Source organism: Sturnira hondurensis, unplaced genomic scaffold (genome assembly GCF_014824575.4).
Source record: "Sturnira hondurensis isolate 20B ecotype Veracruz unplaced genomic scaffold, ASM1482457v3 Scaffold0019006, whole genome shotgun sequence".
Classification (NCBI taxonomy): Eukaryota; Metazoa; Chordata; class Mammalia; order Chiroptera; family Phyllostomidae; genus Sturnira; species Sturnira hondurensis.
The window spans coordinates 12682362-12699906 of NW_028091637.1; the positions used below are offsets into that span (position 1 = coordinate 12682362).

General features: G+C 51.6%; 1 protein-coding gene across 1 annotated transcript; it reads right to left on the reverse strand.

The window, feature by feature from the left end:
* Nucleotides 1-560: 560 nt before the first annotated feature.
* On the reverse strand, nt 561-17309 carry DCLK3 (doublecortin like kinase 3). Its single transcript, XM_037070831.1, has 4 exons — nt 15455-17309; nt 5001-5133; nt 2315-2482; nt 561-1167 (listed from the first exon to the last, which is right to left on the reverse strand). Exons 1-4 carry the CDS (start codon nt 17255-17257, stop codon nt 974-976), a joined length of 2298 nt encoding a protein of 765 aa, XP_036926726.1. The 5' UTR covers nt 17258-17309; the 3' UTR covers nt 561-973.
* Between the last annotated feature and the right edge of the window lie 236 nt (nt 17310-17545).

Genomic DNA, 17545 nt, shown 5'->3' on the forward strand with positions numbered 1-17545 from the left:
TTTGCCCTCAGCTCCTGCACATTCCCCGCGTCATCTGAACAGACTGACATCTCGGCACAGAGGTCTGGACTGGAATCCTCAGGGAACAGGCCCTCCGTGCCCTCCGGGGGTCTTCCCTGTGGTCCTGAGCTCTCTCGGCTCCCTGAAGTCTGAGTGTAATCCACTCATTGCACGTCTGACACGTCAATGCACTAAATGGCTCCCCCGTGATCCGAAAATGTGCACACGGGTGCAGCCTGAGTGCCAAACTTCACGTGGCAGTGACTCTGGCTCGGGCCTAATTGGCCGTAAAGCAGTATAAATAGGTACCAGGGGGGCAAGGGTAAATCAGCGGTTTTGTCATGCCGTTCTTCAGACCACAGGAGGGCTGACTCTCAGCTAAGACGAAAATGCGCGTGACCACGGCCAGCACATGCGATACAAACAGATCTTGCTGGTCCACCAGGCGTCCATCACAGCAGGTGTATGTGGTCACGTCGGCTTCAGGAGGTGGGTCTGAACTATGGTTCCCTGGCTCTCAGCACCAGCACTGAGACGGAATCAGAACACGGCCCACTTCAGTCATTCCAAGCATGTTTTATTAACACAGAGAGACTATGATTTACCTTATTAACCTCACGAGGGGAACGGAGACCCTGGGAAGCACCACGCATGTAGTACATCGTGAACTTGACTACAGAGAGGGGGCAAAGCACATCATTATTAGCAAAAGTACCTCACCAATAACAAGTCGGTCCCTCCCCACACACCCCCCAAACGTATGAAAGGCTTCAAATGTACAAATCTAAAAATAGGTTGCATTTCACATTAAGACTCCAGTTTATGTTTAAAAATATACTGAGCATCTCTCCTTCCCCTGACTCTCCAATTACGTGAAGAGGCCCTTTTGTCCTCTTTCTCCGAAACTTCTATCCTTTGTGCTGGAGCGGAACGGGGGGCAGGGGGAGCTGAACGCAGGGACTCCAGACGGTGACTATGATGCAGACTCCACAGACCGCTTGTGCTGGCTCTGGAGGTGGCCCTCGCTGCCAGGGGACACCTCCTCTTGTCGGTTCGCTGTGCTGGCCTCCCCAGCAGTTTCAATCCAGGGGTGCTTAAGAACTTGATGGGCTGTGTAGCGCTTTTTGGGGTCGACCACCAGCAACCGGCTCACCAGATCTTTGGCAGCTGTCGGAGAAAGAGAAGGAGGGGAAATGAGATGAATACAGATGTCTCTGAATGCTTCTTCCCCCCACGTGAGCTAAGAACACAAACATCCACATTAGCGCCACGTGCCACAGGAGAGCAGCGCCGTCCCACAAAACTCATGGCAGTGATGGGAACCTTCCATACCGGTGCCACGCACGTGGGGCGACTGAGCATTTGAAATATGGCTGGCACGACAAAACAACTGAACTTTTATTGTGTTTACTTTTAATTAGTGTCCATATAAATTTAAGTAGCCACGTGCAGCCAGGGGCAATCCCGTTGGACAAAGAGCTCTAAGGGGATGTTTGTTCATTTCTCTGGAGTCACGGGGCCAGCCCACCACTGACAGCCGTGGTGCCCAGCCCGAGAGAACAAACCCAGGCCAAAACCATAGGTCCACATTCGGTCAGCTTGTAAACCAAACTATCAGGTCGTTAAATAACGTATGGGCATTCTTCCTCCCTACATTGATAAATGCGGAACTAATCTTAAATGACACATTTAGGGGAAACTGGGGGGAGACATTGTCACTCCTTGTCTGCATTTTTAAGCTAAAGACTCAAAACCTCCAATGATCTAGTTCTCGATTTTACAAGGGCAGCGGGTAGGCAGACCAATCAGTAGAAACACGGGAGAGGGTCCATTTGAAAAAGCCGGAAAGGAGACCATCGCCCCTTCTCTCCAGGGCCCCCTGGTGGTGCACAGGTAAAAACAAGCATTTTCAGCCCGTCCGACTCACAAGCACGTCTACTCATGGGGTGGTTTGGGTCTTCACAGGTGAGGGTGACACGTTTCTGATACTCTTTTTCACTTCTGATGGTCTTCGCTCGCCTTAAGGGAAAGTATCTGGCGGCCGCAACTAGCAATTTGGCTTTTCCATGAAGTCTCATAGTGAGTCCTGTTTGGGGTGTAGATTTGTGTCGCGGGCATAAAGGATGAAGCCCAGCCTGTCGACAGGCCGCCTCTGTGCCAGGCAGGCTGTGGACAGACCCTGTAGAGGGTCTTCTGCATCCTCATCATGCACCTGACCTAGAACCTGCTCTGCAGTCAGAACCCGGGGTGGCGGGGCGGGGGCACCTCCAGCCCTACACCCCTTCTCCCCTCGCTGGGAAGCCCCGGGTCTCACCATCGGAGATGTTGTCCCAGTAAGGGGCCAGGAACTCGAAGTGGCCCAGCTGGATGATGTTGAAGAGCTCGTCCTGGTCCCTGTCCAGGCTGCGGAAGGGGGGGAAGCCACACAGCAGGATGTAGAGGATCACGCCGGCGGCCCACATGTCCACCTCCAGCCCGTATCCTGTGTGATGGAGGCAGAGACACGAGCACAGCTGAGCCCAGGAGGGGTCGGGCGCGATGAGGCACACAGGGCAGAATCACTGCTTGGGGCTCAGCTCTCCGTGAGCCAGAGCCACCTCCAGACCCGTGACTGCCACCCCCTACAGACACGAGGTCCCTGCCAGGGTTACACCTAGTTCGGTCCAGAAATTCAAAGTGCATGTTTGGAAACTCTGATCTGCCATGGCTGTGACATCCAATTGTAAGGTCCATGGACGCAGCTCATGGCACAGGGTACGGATCAGCTCAGGGTTGTGCAGCACACACGGTAAGTCACATGTGGCAGGGCCTGTCACCTGTCATGTGCATCAGGACTCCACATGGGCCCACATGTGTAGGAAATTTTAAAGCCTGGCCCTTCACCGAGACACTTGGAGAGATCCTGGCCTGCACCAGCAGTCTCTGCTCCCTATATGGTCGTTGCCTTCTCTCATTTCAAAAATATTATTTATGACTCTTTTATGAATATAAAAAGATGGATATTACTAGCTACATTCACCATGAGCACATGAACACACATGTCCACTTTCTTTAATGAAGTCAGGCTCCCACTGTACATGTGTTATACCCAACTTCACTCACTTAATATTACATGACATTTCCTATATAGGAGCTTCCTATGAAAAACATAAAAAGCACTCTTCAAAAATATCATCACTAATAGCTGTTAGTCTTCTCTGTACATAATGAGTCCTCCACATTACAATTTAACTTTTTTCTAATTTTGTTTACAACTATAAGCAATTCTGTGGTGAACCTTCTTACATGTTAAATATTTGTGCACATCTCTGATCATGTTCTTGAAATAGCTTTCTATGAATTAAATGCACAAAGTAACATGCAGTAAAGGTTTTCGGCACATACTGCCCAGTCAGCCACCCATAGTCTACTGGAACGGCAGCACGTGCACTTTCAAACACTTTCTCTCTGTGGGAAAGTCAAGCACCTGGCAGCCTTGACTGGGGAGTTAGATGTTCGCTATTAAGCCCCAGAGCAACGTTGTCAAGACCCAAATCCGCAGCAAAATATTAAGGGAATGAGTCGCCAAGGACCTCTTTCTGGCCAGTTTGAATGTCCTGTCCTCGGTTCTCAACCACTTGCCTTCTCAGGAGGGGCCGGTCCTGCTGGGCCTCCCGCCTTCGTGAACTGCGCCCCTCAGTGGCCGTGACACTGCGCTGCCCTGCTGCTCCCCCGGCCTCCTCCAAGGCCCTGTCCTCTGCAGGCCCCTCCTCCTTTCTTCCCCCCGAGGGAATCTGCTCCCCCCCCCCCCCGCCTGTCCTTGCTGGCATCACTGGGAGCCATTATGTCTCCCGCACCTGCCGCCATCTCTGAGCTGGGGGGTCTCAAAACCACACACTCGGCCCAGAGTTTCACCTCCTGGCCAAGCAGGCAACTCCATGTGTCCATCCGGAAACCTCCACAAGGTCAGTGTGTTCACATTGTAACTCACCCCATCCCCACCTCCCAAAAGAGCATCCCCTTCCAACACCCTGTTTAAGTTGGTGCCAGCGCCCACACGGTGGTTTTCTGAAGATTCGTGCGGACTGTAGGCTCCCCTCCTCTCACCCGGGTCATCGATGCCTCCGTGAAAACGCCTGCGGTTGTGAGTGTTCTCCTGTCCCACCGTAACCACATTCCCCCAGCTGCTGCATGGCCGTGCTGGGCCCCCATGCCTCTGCCCGGCCTGCCCAGCTATGGCGAGACCAGGCGCAACCTACCCAACCAACCCAACTCCCCTCTGCAGCCCTGGGGCTGGTCTTCCTCCCAGTGTCTCTACCACCCAACCTCCCCGTGCATGTGGTCTCCTCATCTTAACTTCTCCGATGCCTCTGCTGACGGGCTCTCCCTTCTGCCTATCTCTGCCCCTTCCAGAACTTTCCCTTTGTGCACAGGGTGCTTCCCCTGATTTCTCCTGGGGTGCTCAGTAGTTTAACAGTCATTCTGATATTTGGAGCCATATGATGATAATAATATTAATACCCTTTTATATATTTTACAGTGTGTCACTAATGCAGGTCATTGGACCCTCATACAATATAGAAAGAGGTAATACGTAGTATTCATGGGGTCTGAAGGGGATTCCCTTCATCCCAAGATGCAAGGTTGGTGGAGGAACTGTTAAGCCAATTACTTACCATTAGAGGGAGCCTTGGGTGGGTGGCACCCAGGGCCTTGTTTGTGTGAGTCCCCACCCAGGGCTCCTCCATCTCCCACCTCACTGTCCCAACACCCCCCCCCCCACACACACACACCCCAACCCCACCCTGTAATAAGGGCAGCCCTGGTTTGGAAAAAGTTCTCATGCTTTGGTCAAAGAGAATTGCTTCAAATATTTCCATTAAAACCGAAGGGCCACCTTAGCACCAGCTCTGAGATTTTCGACCGCTCCGTATTGGAAAACATAAACACTAAATATTTACAAAATCAAACTTTAATTAGTAAGTCAGCAGGATCCCCACAGAGCCATGCGTCACACTCACCTTTCTCAGAAAGAATTTCAGGAGCTACGTAGGTCGGCGTCCCACACACAGTAAACAGTGGTCTCACCACGTGCTTGGCAAGGCCAAAATCAGCCAGTTTCAAGGTGGTAGATTTGTCCTCATTCCGCTGAACCTGAAAGAAACCCAGATCCCCAAACAGCCAAAACTGGTGAGAACAAAGAAGGAAAACTGCTGAGACAACAGCCCAAGAGGCTGGGACAACAAACAATAAACCTACATACACCCGTATAGCTTAGCCCAACACTGATAAACCCAATCTGATCTCAGCAACAGGTGCTCACATTTTCAAGAATAGGACGAATGAGTTAGAATTACGCCGAGTTGCCATAGATGGCTATTTAAGTTTAGACTAAATTAAACATGGAGTTTCTCAGATGCCCTGACCACATCTCAGCTGTGCCGTGGCTACCAGAGACCATGGCTACGACACTGGCCAATGCAAATGCAGAACATTTCCACCATCACAGGAAGTCCTACTGGGCAGCACTGACCTTGAACAAGGATCATTTGTATTTAGAGTACAGACTAGTTTTCGTGAGGACTAGAAAATGCCTGTGGGCAACACCAAGTCTAGGAGAAGGGGGGCGGGGGAGAAGAAACAAACTAGGGTTAGAATGAAGCAATAGACAAATCAGCAGCAGAGTGATGCCAAATACAGGCCCTAACTGGGGGGTGGGGGGGTGGATGAGGGGGAACGGGGCAGTGAAGAATCAAACAGACCCGGAGTCTTTAATTCCAGTTCCAAGACCTGGAGCTGGATGGTCCGGGGCAGTTTCATTACTGATCTGAGCCTCCACTTCCTCATTTTTTTAATAGGAGGTGACAATGTCCAGCAAATAGGACCTCTGTTCTATGTCTATAAGTGATGGGGCAACGTGTGGGCCCTAGAGTGACCACCAGTCCCAGACTGCCTGGGACTCAGGGCGTTCCCAGGACAGGGGGGCTTCCTTCCTGAAAACTTCTGTTTTTGTAACTGTATTTGTAACGTAGTCGTGAGCAACCCGGACGAGGAGATCAAACCCACTTGCACCTAGTAAATCTTTAAAAATTAATGCTATTGAGCTGAGATTTACTCCTACGTATTAGAACAGACAAACTGGTTCTAGTTTTCCATATTTTCGCCTGAAGGTGAAAGAAATGGTGTTTGAGTCTTCCTTTAGAGCTCACGTCCACCCGATTTTAGAAAGGGTAGAGTCGGTCATGTTTCCACACAGAAAAGACAGCTACCCCCACTCTGAAATGAGTGCAGAGCACCGACTGCCCTCCCAGGTTCTCACCGAAACACGTCCCGCCTGACAGGTCTCATCCCTTCCCACAAGTCCAGGTGGCTGTCCTCTGACCCCTGGTAAGCCCATTCCCACTGCCAAGTTCATCTGCCCTGTCCTTCTTCACCCTCCAAGTATCAGTACCCTAGATGGCTGATAGCAGAAGGTGGGTCTTAACCTAAAAGAAATGAATCTCAAGAGGTGAGCTTAGCAATTATTTGGATCGCCATGCCAAAAATAACGAAGCTAAAGATACAATTCGTGTAAAGGAGAAATAAAGAAACCACGAAGGGGCAAACCCCTAGCATGCCTTACAGCAAGTAAAACCCCCTTGGTGCCCTTCCGGGACCCTGCACAGCCTGAGGAATTTGTCACGAAAGCCCTTTTTGTAACATTATGGGAGAATAGCCTCAGGGACCACCTGCCTCAGGTTCTCTTGGGGGCGTCTGGATGGGCCTCCTCGCCTCCTGCAAAGGGAAGACCTCTTTGCTGGAATATTCAGTGCCGTGTGCCAGTTACAAGTGCAGATTCTGACCCCCAGCTGTCAGGGTCCAGGCTCCAGCCCCCCACGTCTGGGTAACTGGTCGAGTAACTTGCACGCTGTGTGCCTCCAGGTCCTCGTCTGTAAAACGCGGACGTGAACAGGCCACGCAAATATAGAACATTGGGGCGATGCAGTGTTCTTGGGACTATGATGAAGATTAAATGAGTGGATATTTGTCAGGTGTCATCAACAGTGCCCAGCACCTAAGAAGCGCGATATAAGTGTTTGTTAAGTACATGGTATTATTCTAGCCACTAACCAGTTCATCTGTGAAGGGCAGGACTGACTTCAGGCAGAATGAGCGGCCCAGGAAGCTGGCGACGACATCTCCCTGCTCCCCTTTCCAGACCTCCTCCTTCAAACCAAAGCCCCCCATGAGGTCCATCCTCTGCTGTCAAGGCTCCTTCCTCCTCCCAATGGCTACCTGACTGCATCTCATCACAGAAGCGAAATGGGCCAGCCAAGGGGGGGACAGTTAATGGCAGCACGGTGGCAAACATACTGAGATAAGCCTGGTGTTACCACCCGAGGTAGAGACTCACTGGGGCCACCAGAGCTTTAGAGCAACTGATCCCCTTGTCTGTGGGCACATGTCCTCTCGTCTCTGATGGAGCTGGGCACAGGTTCCCGGGGAGGGGGACGGGAGGACACTGGGGAGCACTCTGGTTCTTCCCACCCCCATCAGAGCCATGGGCACGGCAATACTCCAAAATGCAGTGGGGTGGAACAGCCTCTCCCCATTCTCCCCACCCCAGAGTGAATTCTCTGAACCTGCTCCGGCTCCTGCCTGTGAGCTCACAACTCCATAGGTGGAATCTGTCTTCATTACCGGGTCTGAGCCACCACGGGCCAGGCTGATCAACGCAACCAAATGGGAAGTCAGAGACGTACAACGAAAATGAGACTCTGCCTGGGACTGCATGTCGAGGCAGGCATAGCCCGAAAGCAGACGAGGGAGATAATTATTAGAATAATTTAAATGAGAAAATCTAGTTTGGAAGGGAAGGACCAAAAACTCTTGTGCTGCCTGGAGTCTCCAGATGGATCATCTATATTAATCACATTTGCTGGGCGATTGTTGAAAAAAAATATGTCCCTCACAAATATTTGCAAATATTTCCAAACAAATGATCAGCATTAATAGCATTTGGCTGACTTACCAGACCAAAATAAAAATGCATTCCTATATGAACTAACAAAACTCCCTTCCTCGAAGAAACCCAATTCCAAAACCAGGCTCCAAGGAGGTTGTAGCCCTTTAAGCATGGTGGAAACCCAATCTTTTATTTTCAAAAGTTATGATGTTAAATGTCCAGATGCTGTTGGATCCGTTTTTCAAACACCAAATCTGCTATTTACATCAATTTTATGGCCTTTCTAAAGGCCTTTCTATATTATGCTGCTTCTTGTCTCTTCAGGTTTAGCTTTTCTCTTGAGCTCTAAGGTCAGCCCCACAGCACCACCGAGTGGGTGGTGAAGGGTTGAGGGGCTGTTGGTCCCGTCCAGATCGAGGCCCGAGACGCTGAGTGTTGCTGATTCTTCTGTCTCCGGCACTTACTGTCAGGACTCACGTAACACTCTTCAGTGCCGTCCCTGTGACCTGAGGCTTCTACAAGTTCACCTACAGAAGCAGCTTAATTACAACACTGAACCAAGTTGTGTTTCCTTCTGTTTCTTCCACAGGGAGGAACCTCACATTCTTGGCTTCAGGGCAGTTAGAACGGTCCCCATTCTGTTCCTTGACACCAAAGGAATGACATCCTCCTGGAATAATTCTTCCTCCACAACAGGTGGGACTTCTGACACCATCAGATTTGCCACCCACAGAGGAAATGTGTGGAGAACATCCTCCCACCAGACTACCATTCCCCTCCGATGGGAATCTCAGAATGGAAGAGTCCACAACTCTGGGCAGCAGTCCATCCCACTTACTCTGACCTTAGGAAATCCACGCCTGTGTTGATCAGAATCTTACTCCTACCCCCGTTTCCAAACCGCCCTCTGCAGGGATACTGACCAAGGACACACCTCTCCCACAGATGAGAAACAGGTACCATGATGCCCCGGGTTTCCTCTGGCTCCACTGAGATCACATCGGACGGTCCTCCAGTGGATCCTCACAGGACCTGGTCTCGGGCCCATCACCCCTTTCCCATCCTTCCTATGCCAAGTGCAGTGCCTCAATCAGCAGCACCTGGGAGCTTGTTAGAGCTCTCGGCTGCCCTAGAAGCTCTGAACCGGAACCGGGTCTCTACAAGCCCCCAGGGTGAGTCCTGTGCACAGTGACGTTCTGAGTGATCCCCATTCCATCGCTGCCTCTTTGAATGAAGAATGCCCCAAAGCAGCCAACACCAGACACCAGCTGTGATTTGATTGGGGGTAAGGGTGGGTCTCAGGACTCTCAGCCGACCGGGCCCTGGGTGCCCATCAAGGCAGCGGAGGATCCCACCAAATATCCCATTTCGATGACCCTTTTCCAGAAAGACTTTGCAAAGAGATCAGAACATGCCATCCCAAATGATGCCACTTTGACGTATTCATGCTTTTGTCCCGAAGACACTTGAGAAACAGTAGATGTGAGAAAGGTACTCGGACCTCCTCCTTCCTACCTAAAAGCAGGACATAAAACTTCCCGTGAGGAAGGTGCCCGCCCTGTACCATGAGGGGCAGAGCACTGTCACCGGGGACTTCCACCAGCCCAGAGGCACTCGGAGGGAGGACTCGGCAAAGCTAACTTGCCGAAAACAACTCATCGTCCCCCAGTTTCCCCCATGCATGCACCTCCCACAGTCTGCCACCCCAAATTCCAGTCCCTTTTCCTTTGTCTTGTCACTTCTCCAAACATGTATTGTTCTTTGTTAAAATGCTACCTAAGCCCCAAGTTCTAACCACTCCTTTGAGTTACTCACCACTGTGTTTCTCCCACATGTGTGCAAAACACACATGTGAATGAACTGTTGTTTTTATCTTGTTAATCTGTCTTTTGTGAGTTTAATTTCCGGGGCCCTAAGCACAGAACTGAGGAGGATAGAGGAAAAAGGTGTTCTTTTCCCCTCTCCTACACCTTCCTGGGCCGGGTTTGGTGAAGGCCCACCCACAGCCCCACGGTACACATCTGACCTTGCCCTGACCCCACACCCCCATTTCTCTAGTTTTGGTCTCTGAACTCCCTGCTCCGGGTCACGGTCCTTCAGAGTCTCTGTTTTCAAGTTACCTCTACCTGCAAGGGTGTCAGAGGTTAATTTGCACAGAACTGTAGTGAAGGTTGACCCATCTGCATCCTTCACCCCACTTTCCAGCCACATCAAAGTACTCTGCTTTGAATCCAGGTGGATTTTGCTATTTACATAAGGGCCCAGGTAACATCTGGATGGTCTCACAGCATCAAGAGGAGTCCTTATTTTTCTAACAATCAGCCTCCCTTCTCTCCTTCAACGGTCAGTCAACGTACATGCGATCTTGTAGTTACCAACTCTGAACAGAAGATGGCAGCAGAGTACAGACCAAATACCAAGAGGCTCCCTAAGGAAAATTATTTGCTGTGGGTAAGGCTTATTTATCTTTGCCAATATCTTACTTGATTCTTCATGGTTCCTTGTGCCTTTTCCGCCAAGGTTCCATTTTCAGCTGTTTATGTGGACCAAACTGATCTTTAAAAACCAATTCACAACGAAATGCCAAAAATCAATTTCCATTTCAGCAGTAAAAAATAATGTAGCACACACAAAAAAATGAACTGAAAAAATCAGTAGGAACAAAGTCTTCCCTGGCACCTTCCCTGGTACATGACAGGCCTATGACATGCCTTTGGAGCCTACAAATGATGCCAGTTTTTCAAACATCTCATATTCATTCAGTTAGTATTAACGAGATGCCTTCCATGGGCCAGGCACTGTCTTAGGTACTAGGAATAGAGTAGTGAATGAAGCAGATAAATTCCTTGCTTGTATGAAGCCCTCCTTCTACTAAAACATAAGATTCAAATAAATTTGTAATTTCAGGTAGTGATGCTCATTTTAAAAAGTGGGATAAAGACTGCATTGTCTAGCGCGATATCCACTAAACCACCACGCGGGGCTAATTAATTTTAAAGATTATGTAAAGTTCAGTTCTTCAGACAGCCAAGGTGCATTTCAAGTGTTCCCAGAGCTAGTGGCTATCGTATTGGGCAGTTCAGATATAAGATGATTCCATCATCATAGGACGTTCTATTGGACGGTGGCAGGGGATGGCACTGAACATTTTAAATAGGGTAGTTAAGAAAGGATCCACTGAGGAAGTAACATTTGAAACAACTCAGGGGCGAGCCGTGTTAGAATCTGAGGAGCGGGTAAGCTTTCAGGTGAAGGACACAGCAAAGGCAAAGGGTCAGGGGCCAGCATGGCCCACTCAGGAACAGCTAACAGGGCCAGGAGAGGAATGAGTGAGGAGTGAGCGGGTGGAGCGGAGCTTTGAGAAGAAGACAGGGCCACACTGTGCAGGATCTGCTGGACCATAGAAATGAACTTAGCCTTTATTTGGAGTGTAACAGGAAGCCAATGACAGCCCCGAGCAGGGGAGTTACAGGTTCTGGTTTTCATCTGGAGATGGCCATTCGGGCTTCTGTGCAGAGGACGGCTTTGGAGGGAGAGAAAGGACCAGTGAAGGAGGTGACAGCCATAGTCTCAGTGAGAGGTGACAGGGGCTTGGCCTTGGGTGGTGCAGCGGAAGTGTGTAGAAATGTCCTTCTAAGGGCAAAGCCAGGATTAGAGAAGGGACTGAACATGAGAATGGGGAAAAAAGACTCGAGGGTGACTCTGAGGTTGCTGACTCGAGCAGCTGGGCCAGGGTGGCACCATCTTCTGAGGGACCAGGGTGTCTCGGTGCAGTGTGGGGACAAGAGCCTGGCTCAACGAAGCATGGAGAATCGCCAGCGTTGTGTAGGACACCTCTCTGACGGATGTGTGCGTGTGTGTGTGTGTGTACATGTGTGCAGGTCATAAAAATGAGGCAGTAGATGACAGGACCTGTGGAGAAAACAAGGGTTTGCTTCTGTGTGGAGCTGCAGGATATTACAGTGCGTCCATGTGGTGAGGGAGCAGGAGGAAGGAAAAGCACCTGAGAGCTGCCTTGTCCCACGGGATAAGGAGGCCAACTGGTCTTTCTGTGAAATTGGGGGCCCAAAAATATCCAAGAGAATCACCCACAAGGTTTGGGGTGACTTTGGAAACAGAGGCCTGGCAGGCACCTCCTCTGCACAGTTTCCTAAAAGCCGTCATTCCCCCAGTTTACCCTCCACCAGCAGTGGCCCAAAACCCCTGAGAGAGGACTCTGAAGCATCCGATGACCCCAAATGGAGGTGAAGAGAGGAAGGGAGGGGGAGGCGGGCCGCCCCAGATGTGGCCTGAGCAGAAGCCCCTCTGTGCCCCAAGCCAGCCCCACACTGAGGGGACAAGGGGACCCAGGGGTCCCTGCTGTGAGCACTTCTGAGCCACAGCCCCCGCCCAGCCACCCCATCCCTTTTGTCCCTGTTTCCAGAGTGGGAACATGTCCCCTGCCTTCCCTTATTCTGGGACAGATTGTTCTCAATGGCCTTGCTCCTGCCTGAGACATCTCCTGACTCCCCCACCCCACAGCTCCGCTCTCCTTGCTGCAGGTGGCAAGGTCATTGGCCACAGGTACCCTGGCCTGTCCACTGCCCATCCTGTGTGGGCCAGGCCAATCACCAGCAGCCTGCTGGCTCCTGTCTGCTGCCTCCCCTCCCCCCGCACCCAGGGCCCCATCAACCCAACACAGCACGTCCCCGCCTGGGAAGCACACGCTGGCAGAAGCAGCAATCACCACTGATATTTCTGCAAGCGGGAAATTCTCATAATTAAAACTTATTTTGCAAGATCTCAGGAGACTAAATAACCTGGAGGGAGAAAGAGGACTATCAGGAAGTGGGGTCTGTAGAAATAAGCTCAGTAACATAGGCCTCCAATTTTATTCTAGGGCCTGATTATCAGATACAAATATTTTGGTTGATTAAAACAACATAATAAGCTGGCTATATTCACTAAGAGCTCTTAGTATATTCAGAAAGTCTCCAAAAACAGCAACAATTACAATCAGCCATATAATCAAAAATTAGTTTGAACATAATCATTTCCCCAAGCTGAGCAAATACAGATCTTAATATAGACAGCAACACGTTCAAGGAAGAAACAATTACTTGGATAACACGAAGCTCAACCCAGTGCGGAACACTAAAGTAGGGAACATTCACTGATGGATGGCAGTCACCATGGTGATATTTACTAATATTAGACCTTGGAAGGCCTGGCAAGTGCTCAACGTCATTATCATATCAGCAGGTTTGGAGATGACACCTCTCTAAACCCAGACAATGAGCCCACAGTCCAACCCAACACGAACCCGGTCTTTCTGAAAAACCAAAACCCGCTGCCATTAGAGAGCATGTAGCCCTCTGATATAACAGTGTGTTGAATTTGACTCGCCCAGAAAGAGGACAAATAGTGAATAAATGTGACGGGTCTATTGATTGTGATAAATGCAAGCTGATAAAATTACTCATGGGGCTAAAAGATACTTACCCATTCCACATAAACGACTCACATGTTTAGACTGAAAAATTATAGCGACTCTGCAATGTTCCCACTGTCTGTCTCTCTCTGACTCAGAACATACACACACACACACACACACACACGCACAAGGCACAACGCACAACACATACACACACACTTCACTGCCCCGAAGGGCACCAGAAACACATGTTTACTGGCACTAAAGTCCACAAAGACTTGCCCAGGCCTTCTCTGAGGCAGTCAGCTTGTCCACAGTAACCATGCACCTTGCCATTTTCTGCTTCCTGACGTGAATTTCTCCGTGCAATCTAAACTGGGACTTTTTCTATTTTAAAAAATTGCTGACAAATAAGTCCCTTCACTTGAGTGAGAGTCCCTACCGCCCCAGAGATGGGCCAGCTCGACAGCTTGGCGCCAGGCCCTTCCCGAGGAAAGGCAAGCTCAGATGACTGGCCCCCTGAGAAAACGGTCCTATGAGGAAATGATCTCATTCAACCTCCTGGAGACCCTATACAACTGTGAGAACACGTTATGAGACACAGGCCAAAATGCTCAGCCCTGGGCCTCTGGGCAGAACCTCTGCTGCTGGGCCAACCCCGGGGAAACAGCTGAGGGCAGTGAGGAACACTGAAGTGGCCGTCATGAGCAGTGGGGAGCACGTCATACATGGAGATTACTTGGGACCCAGGAGACAGAAACAAAAAGCAAGCAGAGCCCTGGCTGGTGTGGCTCAGTGGATTGAGTGCGGGCCTGCAAACCAAAGGGTCACCAGTTCAGTTCCCAGCCTGGGCACACGCCTGGGTTGCAGGCCAGGTCCCCAGTGGGGGGCGCTCAAGAGGCAACCACACATTGATGTTTCTCTCCCTCTCTTTCTCCTTCCCTTCCCCTCTCTCTATAAATAAATAAATAAATAAATAAATAAATAAATAAATAAAATCTTTTTAAAAAGATTTGGGCTTGCCTGCCTGGTATAGCTCAGTGGATTGAGCACGGGCCTGTGAACCACACAATCGCAGTTCGATTCCCAGTCAGGGCACATGCCTGGGTTGCAGGCCAGTTCCCAGCAGGGGACTCATGAGAGGCAACCATACATTGACATTTCTCTTCTTCTCTCTCCTTCCCTTCCCCTCTAAAGATAAATAAATAAAACCTTTTAAAAATATTTGGGCTGTATTAGGTGACCAGGGGAGAGTTCAAAAAAGCAGTATTTTGCTCTGAATCAAATACTGTCAGCAAGAGAGTGCAACCCAACGACTGGGCATCTTGGCGACCCTCACCTAGAAGGCAGGCGAATGAAGCGCGGCAGTCACACACAGCAGCCAGCAGGGGGAGACGTGGCCGTAGCTGTGGTTTGGGCCACCTTTTTGCTATCTGCCTGTGGGCACGGTGACAGAAGGGCTCTTGCTTTTGTCTTGAGCCATCACAGTCACAGAGTGGCCTTACCTGACACCAACGTTCTGTGACATGGTTTACGCTCAACAGGAGAAGAGCGTGCCTGTCAGGGGCCGCTTCTCTCAGAGCTTCCTGCGCTCAATCCTCATCCCCCCTCCCTCGGTAAGCAAGCACTGTTACCATTTCTCTCTTAAAAATGAGGCATTAAGGCCCAGAGAGGTAGAGGGCTTCCCCTAGAGCAGACAACTAAGAAAGCCGGCATTCAAGGCAGGTTTCCTGACTCCAGAACCAGCCTCTCATGGCAAGAAGTTACCTTCCAGAGGCCCAGGGGTGGTTTCAGTGGACCCGAAGCCTGCAGGGGAACCTGCCACCAGTAGGCACCTCAGTACCTAGGCCAGAGTGTGTGCAAATACCCAGGAAATCAGCACCCCCGATAAGTCTTGAGGTGACGGTATTCTTCTCCCAGGGATGAGGAAACATATTCCATCTTATTTCAATTGAAAACTTTCTTTTTCAATACCGTCATCAAAACCGATTCATGTCAGTAACTTACACGAACTACCACCAAAGTTTTAAACACTGGAAACAAGTGGGTTCTCATGGCGTAAAGGTAATGGGCTAGCGTGCACGGGCAAGAGAGTAGGCGGCCGCACTGGGGCTTACCAGTAGGTTTTCTGGCTTGAGGTCCCGGTGGACGATGTTCTGGTCATGCATGTGGACCAGCGCCCTGCACAAGTCCCTGAGCAGGAGGGCGGCATGGCGCTCAGGGAACTTCACACTTTCCAGGATGGCGTCGAACAGGTCGCCGCCCGGCACGTACTCCATGATCAGGTAGATGTCCGTGTCCGTCTCGTACACCTCATGCAGCTTCACAATGTTGGGGTGAGACAGGCTCTGGATGATTAGGATCTCACTGTCAATCATGTCCTCCTTGCCCTTGAGTTTGGACTTGCCGATGATCTTCATGGCGTAGGCCTGCCCGGTCTCCCGGTGTCGGCACTCCTTCACGGTGGCGAAGTTGCCATCCCCAATGACCTGGCCGGTCTCGTACTGCTTCTCCACGTGGGCCGAGATGATGCCCGTGGGCCGCCGCTTCCGGCTGCCGGGCCTCTCTGTCTTGCTGTCTTCTGTCTTCATCTTGGGCTCCTTTTCTACCCTTGCGAGTTGGTCATCTCTGGGAAGCATCCTTCTCCCACTGGACACACATGCCTTTTTCTCCTTCTCTGCCTCCTGCTCTTCCCCTCGGGTCCTGGGGGGCTTCTCCGAGTTGGCCTGGTGCTCCCTGAGGAGCCAGCCGCCACGCCTGTGCTTGGTGTCTTTCTTTCCATCCTCTCTGATGGGTTGAGCTTCCAGAACATCCTTCTTAGCCTTGGCTGCTCCTTGCGGCTGACCTTCCTGACCTTCGGGGTCCCTGTCCTCTTTCTTGTCTGTGTTTTTGCCGGGTCTCCTCGGCTCCTGCACAGGGTTCCTAGGAGCGCTCTTCTGGCTGTTGCCCTTCCACCCTTCCTCCCTGCCCAGGGGCTTGGCCTCAGGGGACCTCCTGCAGCTCCGGGTCCTCACCAGCTTCTCCACATCATACCGTGGGCCCTTGCCCATGTCCAGCTCGCTGGTCCCCAGGGACAGCCCCTCCCTCTGCAGGCCATGCCGGAGCTCTCGCTCCCTCTTGCACTTCTCACACCTGATGATTTCGCCTGAGGTCTTCTCGACCTCCACTGCCAGGTGCTGCTCCCCGCTGGCGGGCCTCTCGGCAGTGGCTTCCTTGGGTGGTTTGCTGCTGGGTTCAAGCTCCCGTTTGCCCCGCACCCACGTCTTCTGGGCCCGGGCCCTGTCCTCCAGCACTGGCTCCACGGGGGTCTTCGCCTGATGTCTGAGGGCTGCCTTGGACCCCACAGCCTCACCACCGCCCTTGGCCGCGTCTGCCTCCCCACAGTGGAGACTCCCTTTCAGAGCTTTGCAGTAAAGCCTGCTTCTCAGCCTTGGAGAGGGGGCCCAGCTGTGCTGGGTCAACGTCAGGGCCCGGGCCTTGTTGGGGTAGAGTTCTTCCACGGCCGCCTGAATGCTCTTCAGCGTCAACGGCTCCTTGCCTGTGGCTATGAAAGCATCCCCCTCCCTGAAGAAATCAGAGACGCTGCGGATTTCCCTGCCCTTGAGGTTGAACAGTTTCCTCACACGATCGCTCTTCCATCTCGGGAAGCCCAGGGCCTCCGAGACGTCCGCCAGGAGCTGCTCGAAGGTCTGCACCGAGCGTCTGTTGAGCAGCAGGCTGATCTTCCGGAGGGGGTGCCCGCCCAGCTTCACCACGGTCACCACCCGGGGCTTCAGCGGGCCGTTCTCAGCGTGGGTGCAGTGGAGGCCGTGCTGGTGGCTGAGCACCGGCAGCACCGTGGAGCCGTGGGGGCCCGGGACCGGTTTCTCCAGACTCCCTCGGCTGGCGGGCAGCCAGGTGGCCTGCAGTTTCCGCTCCATGATTCTCGAGCTTAAATATTTTAGGGAGTGGTCACATAGGCCGCGATGTCCTGCAAGGGGAACACGACAACACAGTGTTAGTCAAGGAGGACTTGGGCCGTCCGCAGAGCTTGACCCGAGGGTGCTGATTCCATCCTAGTTTAGAAGGGTGATCTTTGAGGACCAGCCTGCGACAATGGCGCACCTTTACGCCACAGGGCTCATTCCCAGTCCCCTCCGCGAGAGACCAGGAGTGCAGAACAGAGTCAGCCTCGGGCCTTGGGTGGCTCCTTCGGGCTTCCCAGGGAC

Bases quoted from the DNA above. Each gene is read 5' to 3' on its own strand.
- DCLK3 (XM_037070831.1), bottom strand. From the start codon at position 17,257: ATGGAGCGGAAACTGCAGGCCACCTGGCTGCCCGCCAGCCGAGGGAGT. The intron at 5,134-15,454 runs GTAAGCCCCAGT...GGTTTCTTTCAG, and splicing joins TCAAGCCAGAAAACCTACTG to GTTCAGCGGAATGAGGACAA. The intron at 2,483-5,000 runs GTGAGTGTGACG...TCCATCACACAG, and splicing joins TGAAATTCTTTCTGAGAAAG to GATACGGGCTGGAGGTGGAC.